Source organism: Bidens hawaiensis, unplaced genomic scaffold (assembly GCF_021521415.1).
Source record: "Bidens hawaiensis isolate Kalapana, Puna unplaced genomic scaffold, B.hawaiensis_p1.1 tig00067496_1, whole genome shotgun sequence".
NCBI lineage: Eukaryota > Viridiplantae > Streptophyta > Magnoliopsida > Asterales > Asteraceae > Bidens > Bidens hawaiensis.
Window position 1 is genome coordinate 46,543 of NW_027501967.1, and position 13,317 is coordinate 59,859.

At 37.4% G+C, this 13,317-nt stretch overlaps 2 protein-coding genes across 2 annotated transcripts; both read right to left on the reverse strand.

Annotated features, from left to right (window-relative positions):
* Positions 1 to 2,153: 2,153 nt before the first annotated feature.
* Positions 2,154 to 5,240, reverse strand: LOC143604986 (uncharacterized). Its single transcript, XM_077081275.1, has 3 exons — positions 5,237 to 5,240; positions 3,734 to 3,982; positions 2,154 to 3,682 (listed from the first exon to the last, which is right to left on the reverse strand). Exons 1-3 carry the CDS (start codon positions 5,238 to 5,240, stop codon positions 2,154 to 2,156), a joined length of 1,782 nt encoding a protein of 593 aa, XP_076937390.1.
* A 79-nt stretch (positions 5,241 to 5,319) lies between these two features.
* LOC143604989 (two-component response regulator-like APRR1) lies at positions 5,320 to 8,408 on the reverse strand. The gene is made up of 6 exons (XM_077081276.1): positions 8,258 to 8,408; positions 7,897 to 8,058; positions 7,667 to 7,800; positions 7,401 to 7,568; positions 7,245 to 7,338; positions 5,320 to 6,450 (listed from the first exon to the last, which is right to left on the reverse strand). Exons 1-6 carry the CDS (start codon positions 8,403 to 8,405, stop codon positions 5,591 to 5,593), a joined length of 1,566 nt encoding a protein of 521 aa, XP_076937391.1. The 5' UTR covers positions 8,406 to 8,408; the 3' UTR covers positions 5,320 to 5,590.
* Positions 8,409 to 13,317: the final 4,909 nt, after the last annotated feature.

Below are 13,317 nucleotides of genomic sequence, written 5' to 3' on the forward strand. Positions count from 1 at the left end.
ATGAACAACAACAACAACAACCATATTCAGTATAAATCCCATCAATAACAAAGTTGTTAGCAGAGTCTGGGGAGGGTTGGATATAGGCAAACCGTACCTCCATCCCAAAACATAGAGAGGTTTCTTCCAGAGAGACCCTCGGCTCGAAAACCATATGCATGGGATCAATAATAATAGTGATATTAGTAATGAATAGATCAATAATAGTGATATTATAATGGAAGATCAATACTAGATATGTGTTACAGTAATAATAGTGATATTAGACTATGTGTAGTGGTTGTTTAGTTAAAATGTCACCAAGACTCCATGTAGACGAAATTAAGTTAACTAAAGCCCCTTTTAGATAAATTGTAGTGGTTTTAACAAATTACAATTATTACTCAAATCAATCTTTTAGTTACTATTTTATTTTATTCAATAAATATAACAGTTTAAATGATAAAACAACAAATAATAATAATAATTACAATAACATTTTAATCAAATAAAAGTTTCATTCGTTTCCGTTATAGTGGTGGTCTTCGTCTAAGCGGTTCGGATCGTGATGTCTGACCGTCCTTGACTAAAAGTTTAACTCGCACTCGAAAAATTCTGATTATCACCAGCTCATGCACCTCCCAAGAAGATAAATCGTTGGATAGTCGATCCATCTTTTTTAAAGGTTATCAACTTAGAAAATATAGATTTGGTGTGATGAAAATGTTAAAATTCTTAGTTTTTTAGTGTTAAAAATTTAAGTTTATCATTATTATTTGCAAGTCCTCAAATTATTTTAATTAATTGCTCTATTGAAGAATTTATTGCATTAAGTGTTCAGTTCTCAACATTTGAAATTTTGGAGCCCGTTAAGGCCTTAGCGGGCGAAGATAATGACCCCATATTTGCATGTCACGTAATGGTTTTAACATAGACATATGTAGCCACATCATCACTTTTGGAGCCCCATGTAACTCCACTACGTGCAGTCTTAGTAATGAATACTAAATATATTATAGTAATAATAGTTGTACTAAATATAGAAATAGATCAATAATAATAGTGATATTAGTAATGAATACTAAATATGTGTTATAAATACTAATTTAAGGAAATGGTATTATAGTAATATATCACTTTTCACTCGAAATAAGGTAAAGAAACACCCCCTATGATAGAATAATAATCAACACTCTACGTTTCTCCTAAAAGTCCTTAACCTTAATCCTACGTCTCCAAGAATTCATATTCTCAACCATGTCCTCGGAGAGGTGCAAATCTAGCAAATCTTGCCTAATCCTCTCGGCCCAAGTTAATTTGGGACGTTCTCTATCCCTCCTCCCCTCTATACTAATAGTTTCTATAGATCGGACCGGAGCCGTCGTCTCTCTTCTCTTCACATCTCCAAACCATCTCAATCTCCATTCTCTTATCTTAATAGAAATGTTAGCAACCCTTAATCTCTCTCAGAAAACATCATTTCTTATTGGGTCCAATCGTGTGTGCCCACACATCCACCTTAACATTCTCATTCCAGCTACCTCTAGCTTACGCGCATGTGACTTCTTGGTGGCCCAGCAGTCTGTTCCATATAACATTGCCGGTCTAACCGCGACCCTATAAAATTTACCCTTTAGCCAGTTTCAGAATCTCTTGTCGCACAAAACTCCAGTAGCTGCCCTCCATTTACTCCATCCAACTTGGACACGGTGGGCCACGTCACTATCTACTTCCCCGTCACTCTGGACAAACGATCCTAGATATTTGAACTTCGTTACCCGCGGAACCACTTGGTCTTCGATGGTGATCTGGATCTCCTCATCGTCGTTTCTCCCGCCAATGTTACAATGGAGGTACTCGATCTTTGAGCGACTAATCCTTAAACCTTTATTTTCTAAAGCTGCTCGCCACTCCTCTAGCCTCATGTTCAGATCTTGTTTTCTCTCAGCCACTAAGACAATATCGTCTGCGAACATCATGCACCAAGGGACTGTCTCCAGAATTGACTTTGACAACTCGTCCAAGATTATTGCAAAAAGGAATGGGCTGAGTGCTGAGCCCTGATGAAGGCCTACCTCCACCGGGAATAAGTCGGTATCCCCCAAGGGCGCACGCACACTTGTTGTAGTGTTGGCATACATATCCATAATCATCTCTTTATATTTCTATGGGACTCATCTGCCCTCAAGGCTATCCCAAAGCAGTCGACGTGGCACATTGTCGTACGCCTTTTCTAGGTCAATGAACACCATATGTAGCTCACGTTTCTTCTCCCTATACTTTTCCATGAGTCTTCTTAGGAGGTGTATAGTAGACCGCCCCGGCATGAAACCAAATTGGTTCACCGTAACCTGGGTTTCCCGTCTAATTCTAGTCTCTATAACTCTTTCCCATAACTTCATAGTATGACTTAGTATCTTGATGCCTCTGTAGTTCCCACAACATTGGGCGTCTCCTTTGTTCTTATAAATAGGTACTACGACGCTGCTCCTCCATTGATCTGGCATCTTACCGGACTTGAAGATACTATTGAATAAAGTAGTTAACCACAAAACTCCTTCCTCCCCTAGGCACTTCCACACTTCGATAGGTATGTTGTCTGGGCCAACTGTTTTAGCTTTTCCCATCCTCCTTAGTGCATTCCTTACCTCTTCCTGCGTAATACGTCGGCAGAAGCAATTATTCTGTTGTTGTCTTCGTAGGCGTGTGTTGTCGTTTTTTTCTTGGTAGACCCTCTCACCGTTGAAAAGGTTCTGGAAATAGTTTTTCCATCTTAATATGATGTCCTGCTCTTTAACTAGTACTTGCCCATCCTCACTCTTTATAAACTTCACAACCCCTAGGTATTTCCTTCTATGCTCCCTTGCTTTGGCAATCTTGAACATATCATGTTCCCCCTCTTGTGTTTCTAAATGTTCATACATCCGTTTATACGCGGTGTTCTTTGCCTCCCTTTTAGCCTTTTTGTATGACTCCTTCAATCCCACTCGCTCTTCCTCATCTGTGCACCTTATAAGCTCCCTAAAACTTCCTTGTTTGTCACGTATCTTTTCTTGGATGACCTCATTCCACCACCATGTCTCCTTATGCCTCCCCGTCTTTCCAGTCGTAAATCCGAGAGTGTCCTTCGCTACTTGGGTAATCTTTGTCGCCATTTCTTCCCACATCTGGCATGAGTCCTCTTCTGATCTAACCGAGGTCATCGATATAAGCTTATCCTTAAATAGTGACAGCTTGTCGTCCTTTAGATTTCCCCATTGAATCCTAGGTGTGCCTTTTCTCTCTCGCTCAATCAACTTATTTCTAAAGTCTATATCTACTACCAGCAATCGATGTTGAGCCACAACTGTCTCCCCCGGAATCACCTTACAATCCCTCCACCAATGTCGGTCTCCTTGCCTCGTCAATATGTAGTCGATCTGTGTGTTTCCTCCCCCGCTGCTAAAGGTAATCAAATGTGATTCTCTTTTCTTAAAGAATGAATTTAAAATACCTAGGTCATGGGCCACTGCAAAGTCCAGGAGATCTGTGACAGATTCATTCCTATCACCAAACCCAAAACCCCCATGGACGGCTTGGAAGCCATCGCTATCCTTACCGATATGACCATTAAAATCACCTCTTATGCACATCCTCTCATCCCTAGGTATGGCCCTTACCACCGCGTCTAAGCAATCCCACAAATCTCTTTTTTCCCGTTCTCCTAGTTCGACATGTGGTGCGTAAGCGCAAACTACTGTCACTACTTACTCACCTAGGACTAGTCTTAATACCATAATCCTATCATTATGCCTTATCACCTCCACCACACTATTGTGTAGTTCCTTAGCCACTAGGAACCCTACACCATTCTTAGCCCCAACAGACCCCGAGTACAACAATTTGTATCCATTAAACTCGGCCCCTTTATGCCCTTTCCATCTAGTCTTCTGAAGGCATGCTATCTGAACCCTACGCCTTTTAAGCACATCTACCAACTCCAACAACTTACCACTTAGAGTTCCTACATTTCAGGAAACCAAACGCAATGTGTGTCCCCTACCTTTTTCCTTACCTACACCCCTCCTTTCCGGACATGGTCTCAAGTAATAACCATAGCTTCTATGGTCTATGGTTGTCACTAATCACACAATGCCAAGCAATAGCCACAAATAATGTAGGTCACACGTCAAACGACACAACCAAAAACACAAACGACCCCCTAAGTGGTAATAAAGAGTATGTTTTAATAGATACTATTTAGAGTTTATGTTAATCTATGTGGTAGATTTTATTAAAACTTTAGCAACAAAATCCTATTTTAAGCTTCAATTTTAGCAAGTATTTAGGTTACACAGTAATTGGTTTTAAACAAATGTGCAATGTGTGTTACCGAGGCCGGAAACGGTGGTATGTTGGTGGCCGAAAACGGTCAGCCGGAAAACTCCTCAGTCGGCTGGAAGCCAGCAGCTATCAGTGGCCGGAAAACCGAGATCCCGGTAGTTTGAAGCTAGAAGGTTGACCAACGGTGGCTGGAAAACCGAGCTCCAGGTCAACGGTGGCGTGTTGGTGGTTTGGGGAGAACCTGTGATGAAGATAGAAGAGTAGGGGAGAAGACTTACCTGGTTTCCAGCGGCTCCGACCGTGTTATCATCGGGAGTTGCAGGTTTACGTTGTTCGTACAGGGAGAAGAGTTTTAGAGAGAGAAGATTCAGTAAGCAAAAATGTATGCTCACTAAATAAAAGATTGGCTAGTCAGGCTAAGAGCATTCTCATCCTATCCATCAAATTTGTGTGAGGGGAGTCTGTAAATTATAGGGTATGGTTTTGAGTGATTGTGAGTGTAAATTATAGGGTGGAGAGAGAAAATGTAGTGATTTTTTGTAAATTTGGAGAAAATATAGTGATTTTTTGTAAATCATTGGCTTCATGTGAATGAGGGGGCAGCCGGGATGCCTACTAATCCATTCACCTTAGGTTGTAAATGAGAGTAGTCTAACTCATAAAGTGCTAGAGACGCAATTATGAGAGATTTTAGCCATCGAATACATCATCATTTAGCCAAACGGTGGTTACTTGGTTCTACGATTTAATGGTTCTCATTTGAAACTCGCTTCATATTTTTACTATATATTCTTGACACACTATTGAGGTTCAAACGCCATTAAACGATTATGTATTTCTTCATAAATCATAACCGCCCAATCTTATTTATCCCATTCATGATCAAAGACCAAAAATGGTTCCCGGTTATATATGGGTTCTCATTAAAACTTACCCATTAGTATCTTCATATGTTAACAAATCATCTCGCCATGTGAAAATCGATTGGACCAAAAACATTAAAACCGTAAAAACAGCATAATGAACATCTTCATAGTGACGAAACAGCTCTAGTTTTTCATAAACTATTTTGAGACCAAAAGTATCATGTCAAATTCCTTTGCTTCATTGTTATTAGGCAACTTTACAAACAGGTACATTAATTTTCCACTTCGCTAACAAAATCTGCAAGACATTCGCAATCGTGCAAGAATATTACTTCTGGCACACGAGAATGAAAGTCATCTGTGTGCTAAAAGTAATCAGTATCCAAATGGATGACTATGTGAATCATCATCATCAAATATTCTCATCCACTAAAAACCGCATAATTGTTTTCACTACCTGTGGGATCTTCCTCATCCTCATCATCCTCATCATCCTCGTCATCAAGATCAGTAGAAGTTGGTTGACCATTTAGGTCAACGTTAATCCCGTTGACCTTCCTCACAAATTGGCCTCTCACGCGTGGTCGTCGTTCAGCTAGCTTTTTCTTATTAACATACCGAATTTTCTTATCAAAGCACCGCTCTTTCCTCTTCTGTCTGAACTTAATCAACGCGGCTTCTCTACGGTCGAGTGTATGTCCTTTCGCATTATTGTTAGACGAGCTTTTGTATGAGTGCCACGTGGGCATGCCATGTGGCATCTGGCCAGGTAAGCAGAGGTTAACAGGGTAGTAAGGGAATGATGTCATTCCCGACATGTGATGAGGTGGGATATTCATGTTTTGTTGGTATATTGATGATGCTGATGACATCATCACGTGATGATTCATTGGGCCCGATAAGTAATAAGGATACGGGTTATACGTGTTGTAACCGGAAGCATCATGATGGTAATTGTTATTTACTGATTGTTGTGGTTCTGATATGTTATAGTTCATTTGAATGGAGGATGATAGTAGGGCGGTAGCAGGGGTTGGGTTAGGGGGGGCGGGGGAGCGGTCCGCAGATAGTGAATTGCGGGGTGTGTTGTTGATGTGTAAGTTTTCTTCATGATCAATATTTTCATGAGTTGGGTTGATGTTTAATGGTGGTGTGTTGAGTTCATCTGCATGTGGGTCCCCCCGGGAGATGTTTGATTTGACATATGTAAAGAAGGCTGAAGATTGACCTATCTTTAGTTCACTCTTTTTTGGACCAAACATAACTTTACCTGAAAACACAGCTATAAAATATGCATGTTATAAGAACATAACATAATCTGGACAAAAATACATTCAAACACACCATACGTAGATAGAGCTATGACCAAACATAATGTTCAGCTTAACATTTTAAACACTATTAAGGGGGTGTTTGGATTTGCATTTTGGAACTAATTATATGAACATAGAGACATCCAAACGCCCTGTAAGTAAAATTAAGACCAAACATGCTTTTCACCTTAAGAGCATCTTAGAAACAAGCTTAAGGGGGTGTTTGAATTTGCAATTTGAAACTAATTATCTGAACATAAACACATCCAAACACCCTGAAAGCAGAATTATGACGAAACAAGATTTCCAGCTTACAAAGATCTTAAAAACAGCATTAAGGGGGTGGTTTGGATTTCCATTTTGGAGCTAATAATCTGAAGTGTCAAGACATCCTAACACTAAAAGTATTTGGACGCAAGTGTGTCAAGACATAAGGATATCAAGGGCATGTAAGCTATAGGTAAAGATTATAGTTTTAACAAATTGCAGCTTATCTTTCATAAGTATTATGATGTAGGGATGGTTTTGAAACCAATCATCTGATCATAAACATATCCAAACACCCTATAAATTGAATTTAAACCAAACCAAACATAACTTTCCCTGGAGACACAGATACAATATATGTGATATGTAAAATAAAAAAAATAGCTTAAAACAAAGACATCAAAAGGGTGCTCGGATATGCATTTTGAAACTAGCAATCAGAACATAAACACATCTAAAACACCCAGTAAACAAAATTGGATTGAGAACTGTTTACCTCGTTGCTCATTAATTTCTGGAACATTAGGTAGATCATCTGATAAGTCGACAAGAGGTGTGCTCACAAAACCATGTGATGTTACCAAATTAGTCTGAAAAAGAATAGTTCGTTTAGCAACATCATAAAACTCGGGTTTTCGGTAAACATTCTTACTTCATTTTCTTGAGGAATAGACACTGAGATTTCTGGATTTGAAATCTTGAGTGACTTGTCATCTGTGTCATCCGAAAACAGAGTGGTGCTGTTGGTATTAGCTTCACTATGATCCGAATGAACCAGATCAAATTCACAGTTCATAATATTCTTCTCAGCCAAACCAAGCTGTTGATAAGAAAGATATTATTTTGCACGCTTCCAGTAAAGTTTTTTTATTACCTTTAATAAAATACCATTTGGGGCCGTATTAATATTATGCATACCATACGTTTTCTTCTCCACATATGAGTCCACAAATTCAACAACTCGTTCGTTCGCAAGGGTTTCACAAGATAATCAGCTGCACCAAGCCTCAAGCATTTGACAACAAGAGCAACTTCATCTTGAGCAGACATCACTGTGAAGAAAGAGAAGAAAACCACAAAAACACGATCTTTATTCTTTACAAACTTGAAAACAAGAAAAACATGAGATAAAACGTCTACAGGCTTACTGATTACTGGAATTCGCCTCAGATCTTTGTCTCTCATGATGTACTTTAGCATCTTGAAGCCTTTAGCCATCGGAAGATCAACTTCCGAAAGAATAACATCTATATCAGGCCCCTCAGCATTCAAGGCATCAATCACTTGCCTCGGTGATCTTACTGAAGTCACTGTTGATATCACAACATTTTAATTACATCAAATTAAGCAACCAAAAGTTCACATAAACAGATCAAATCATAGCTGTTAATAGCGTACGGTAGGTTATATAGGTGTATTTATATCCAAATACGGTGTTTTTATATGGCTATATAAGCAACTGTGGATAAAATAAAAGGTAATAATTGAAATATTAATATTAATAATTACCTTGATAAGAACATTTACAAAGAAGATGAACAACCTCTTGTGAACTCTTTGTATCATTATCACAAAGCAAAATTCTGACTTTACTTCGATCAATAAAGCCCTCGCCGTTGGTATTTCCTCTACTCAACAGAATCTCATTCGGATCCATATCAATCAAATCACCTTACACAAACAGAGACTCCAGATTCACCCGCAACAGATCCGTACACTTCTCATAACACAAATTCGAATATTCGAGAGGATCTAACAGTATATCAGAATCACTTGCTGAAATCGGAGCGACGGTGGCCGTGGATCAACTGGTTTTTGTTTGCTGCGAGTTCGAGTTCATCGGTTGGGTGTAAAATAAATAATGATACTTTTGTGGGACTAACATGCGCTAGGATTAATCGGGGCCGTTGGATTAGATGGAGAGGTGACGTGGAGTGAAAAGTGCAAAAAGAGCGCGTGAGAGGATAACCAATTAGAGATATAAAAGATGCCACGTCATCCAAAAGTCTCTACGAAATGGGAAAGGGTGGAGATATTTTGAGAATAAGATATGTATCTTTGAAGATATGTGGGCCAGGCCCACTCTGTGGCCCAATTTTTTCAAAATCCACTTGTGTCTACAACTATATGTAATGAATAATTCAATATTTTTATATTATTTTAATAAAAGATTTAAAATATTCTTTTAGATGACTGGGTTAAAGATATATCATGTAGAAAGCACTAGCGGACCCACTATAATGGTATAAGGTTCGGCCGTTCTTTGTGATAGAAAAGAAAATTCTAGTGCCATGTGTGTATTAAAATCTCCATCGACCTCGGTGAACTAGTAACACACCCTGACTTAGGGTCTAGGTGTGACACTCGTAATTGGTACCTGTTTGAAAATATATCAGAGTTGCAGGTTATTAGCGGACGTCTTTGGTTATAATAAAATATTATTTTATTATTTTATATGGCTTAGACCATAGTCAGGGTTATAGCCCAAAACCTTGATCATCATTATTATGATTATAAATGCAAAGGTTATAGTTAAAATGATGTTTCTTCATGATTAAGAAACATAAGCTTTTATATACAAGCATGTATAGTAGTTTCTTCACAACTAAGAAACGTAAGATTTTACATACCAGGGTTATAGTCAATTCAATGTTTCTTCTTATCGAAGAAACCTATCAATAGATGTTTCTTCATGAAGAAGAAACTCAACACATGATTTTTAAACAAATGAAAAGACTACGAGTCTAAATATTTTATTCAAACAAATGATTAGTCAAGGTTTAAAGCTATCAAAACCAGACTAAAGGTCTGCAGCTGGATCAAGAGACGATCCGAGTATTTATATAAACCTATTTTGTTATAGATCAGTCCCATTCATTCACAAGGGTTTTCTAACGAGATCACCACATCATTCAGAAAAGACAATCACAATCACAGGTGAATACGTTAAACCTTTTACAGTAAGATAAACGGGTTGTTTATCTTAAACAGTCAGTCAAATATGAGATTATGTGATCTCTACATTTTAAGGGATTACGTGATCCCTAAGTTACAAGGTAGATAATAAAAGCAACTCAGACCGAGTACACATGTGTCTGGATCCAAACATATCTGTTAACCTATCATTCAAGGCTATGTGGCCGCAGGCTAACAGACATACCGAAAGTTCTCCAATGAGCATCAGTTATTGGAGAACCATAATTGTGGGTGTATGACAGTGGCACAAGTTCCCAGAAATAAGAGACGTTTCTTCTGAGTTTGTTCCAAAACTATCTTGTCAGTCAAATGTTTTCAGAGTCAACGATTCACCAGCATATCGCTGACGTATTTTCCCCTCATTACAGGAAAGCAAGAATAGCACAAGTAGCAAGGCATTTGAGTCACTCTTGGAGATAGATGCTCGCAGATAGAGATGGCTCAGTTTTTAATAAATAAAATATTGTAAACAAGAGTAAACAAAGGTTTGTAAAACAAATACTTGAATATTTATTATTCAAGAGGTTTTCAAAATAAATTAATATTTTATTATAACCAAAGACTTCCGCTAATAACCTGCAACTCTGATATATTTTCAAAACGGGTACCAATTACGGGTGTCACACCTAGGCCCTAAGTCGGGGTGTGACAGGCTGGTATCAGAGCCATCGTTCTTAGCGAATTAGGTATTAAACTATACCTAGGCTTTGAGCAGAAATAAGGTTATGCTAAAAATATTAATATTCAATTAAGAATATTAATTGATATAGTTATTAAATGATTAGATATAAGATTCAATCTTATCATAGCGATATTGATAGGTACTTGAATAAAAGTATTTGAGGCATAAATAAAATTATTAAGGATAAGATAGGAACACGATCCTATTCCCAATTTAACATCGTACAGATGTCTGATCGTCAATCCAGCCAAGGATCATTTCATCCTCCGTCAGGTAAAGGAAAAGGGCCTCTAGGGACAGCTTTGCTTCCAATCCCTATATCTAGACTCGTATCAGACCTCAATGGAAGAAAATTCTGATTCCTTCAATTCGAATATCCCACTAGCCCACATCATTAGAAGACTAGGTGTGCGAGGAACAGGATCAAGTGGATCAAGTAGATCCTAGAAATCAATAAAGTCAAAGGGAAAAGGAATAATGACTGATCCATAAGTAAATTCTCAAGGGCAGGAATATCTATATTACCCAATAAATCAAGATCCTTACTTTGTTTATCCTTAAAATGAACATTGGAGTACAAGATATGAAGGAATGTACCATTTCATAGATGATCCAACATGTTATGGAGTAGACATTTCAAAATTAACCGAATCAATGCTCAACGAGATAGAAATGGAAGAAGAGAAGGAAAAAGAACGAGAAAAAGGAAAAGAAAAGAAGACAGCTGAGAATATAAAAAAGGATAGCAAGATCAAGAAATTGATCATCCACTGGAAGAAATAAATAGAGTAGTAGCTATAAACAAGTATAGCTATAATAAATTTTGTGCACTCTTGTAACTACAATAAGATGAATAACGGATATGTTTTAAATTTCCCCGAATATTGAACTTGTCTTTAAAATCTTATTGTAGTATGTCAAGAATAGAAAGCATAAATTCTCCAAGTAATTGGAAGTAAAAGAAAATCCATCAATGGGATTGAGGAAAGGTCCAGGTGGACAGGTTTCAAAAGATAATTTGCTTCAAGTCAACGACAGATAAAATATTTTAATAAGAATAGACTTAGAAAGAGAATTAAGAGAAATTCTCAAAAGTCTGTTGATTCAAGAACAAAGACAATCAGAAACTCACATTGTGGTGATGAGGTGCATGAACGTATTATTCGCACGATTAACCTAACATCATTCTTCAATCAAAGAGAAAGCATCGAGATTGTGTCTTATGCAAGAAAGATAATCTCAAAAGAACAAGATATTTTGAGAAAAGGAAAGGAAAAAGTTAACAAGAGATCTTCTATAACTCCTCTTGATATGCGACAAATTATTAAACGTTAACAGATATCTTATACTTATATCATTTGTTCATTATCACGCAATTGTTGCGAATATTTTATTATCAGTATAAATAAAAAGTTTCTTTTATACTAAATAGATCCTATTCACAGAAATGTCAAATCCAATCAATCAAGAGAACAATGTTGAAGCTTTGAATCAAAGAAGCAACAGAAAAGAATTAGAACACGCCCAGGAGATTCCTGAGCAATTCATGGTTAAAGTACAAGAAATAATTCATAATGCAATCACTCCTCTCATCGATGCAATGAAAGGAGGATCACATAAAAGTAAATCTTTGCATTCAAACAAAACTGTTAGACTTCATCCATACCGAAATCCTGCTGATCAAGAAGAAAGCGTTCATAGTTCTAGTGCTAATAACAGTCTCAATCGTGATTTTAAAAAGACGTTAGTAATTCAAGGTTGTAATTTCAAGAATTTTCAAGTTTATGGACCAAAAGAATTCTATGGCGATCAAGGTGCCATATCAGCATTACGATGGCTTGAGGAGCTCAAGTCCATCGTCATCATAAGTCAATGTACCGAGGTTCAAAAGATTCAGTACGCGTCACAACTATTCAAGGGTGAAGCTCTAGAATGGTGGAATGACCTAATCATGACAAAGGGTAGAGAAATCTTGTACCAAATGGAATGGGAAGCATTCAAAGAGCTTGTGATACGAAGGTTTTGTCCCATGCATGAAAGAGATCTTATTCAAACCAAGTTTTTAAATCACAAGGTGGAAGGCACAAATCTCAGGGAATACAATACTAAGTTCCATGAGTATTGTAGACTAGTACCACATATGGTAACACCCGAATACAACAAAGTGACCCGGTATATCTGGGGATTACCTCGAGAAATCAGAGACATGGTGAGATCTAATCTTCCTCAAACAGTTGACTCAGCCATGGAATTGGTTGGATATCTTATGAATGGTCTTATCAGAAATCAAGAGGAAGATAAGAATGAGAAGAAAAAGGAAAGAGAAATGGAGATAAAGAAAATGAATAAAACTAAAGAGGAAGGGTTATTTAAATTTACAAGACCAATCTGTTCGAATTGTGGAAGAAGACATCATGGGAGATGTTTGAGATCAAATAACATTCCCAAAACCAATCCATTTGTCACATGTACCTTCTGCAAGAAAATTGGTCATTCAGAAGATGATTGCAGAAGGAAAACAGTTGTATGTTTTAATTGTGGAGAGAATGGGCATTTCAGTACAGAATGTCCGAAGAAGACAAACAATGCAAATGGAAGCGGAGCTAAGAAAGGAAACGCCAGAATAAATATGTTAAACATGCAAGAAGCATATGGCAATCAAGAATAGAAGTAGATAAGAGTATGCTGAATGAATGTGCAAGATTCTAAGGCATTAAAATAACTAATAGTTAAGTTAGCTCTTATAAACTGCTTGTAAACTCGATTTAAACGAGAAGTTTTGTAATCTTAATAGGGTCTTTAAATCTCTAATGTAAATAAAGAAAAATATTAGCATATAGATCGTGTCTTTACACAATAATGCTTATATTCATAAAAGAGACAGTTTTATCCGAATTACAAAAAGACTGTA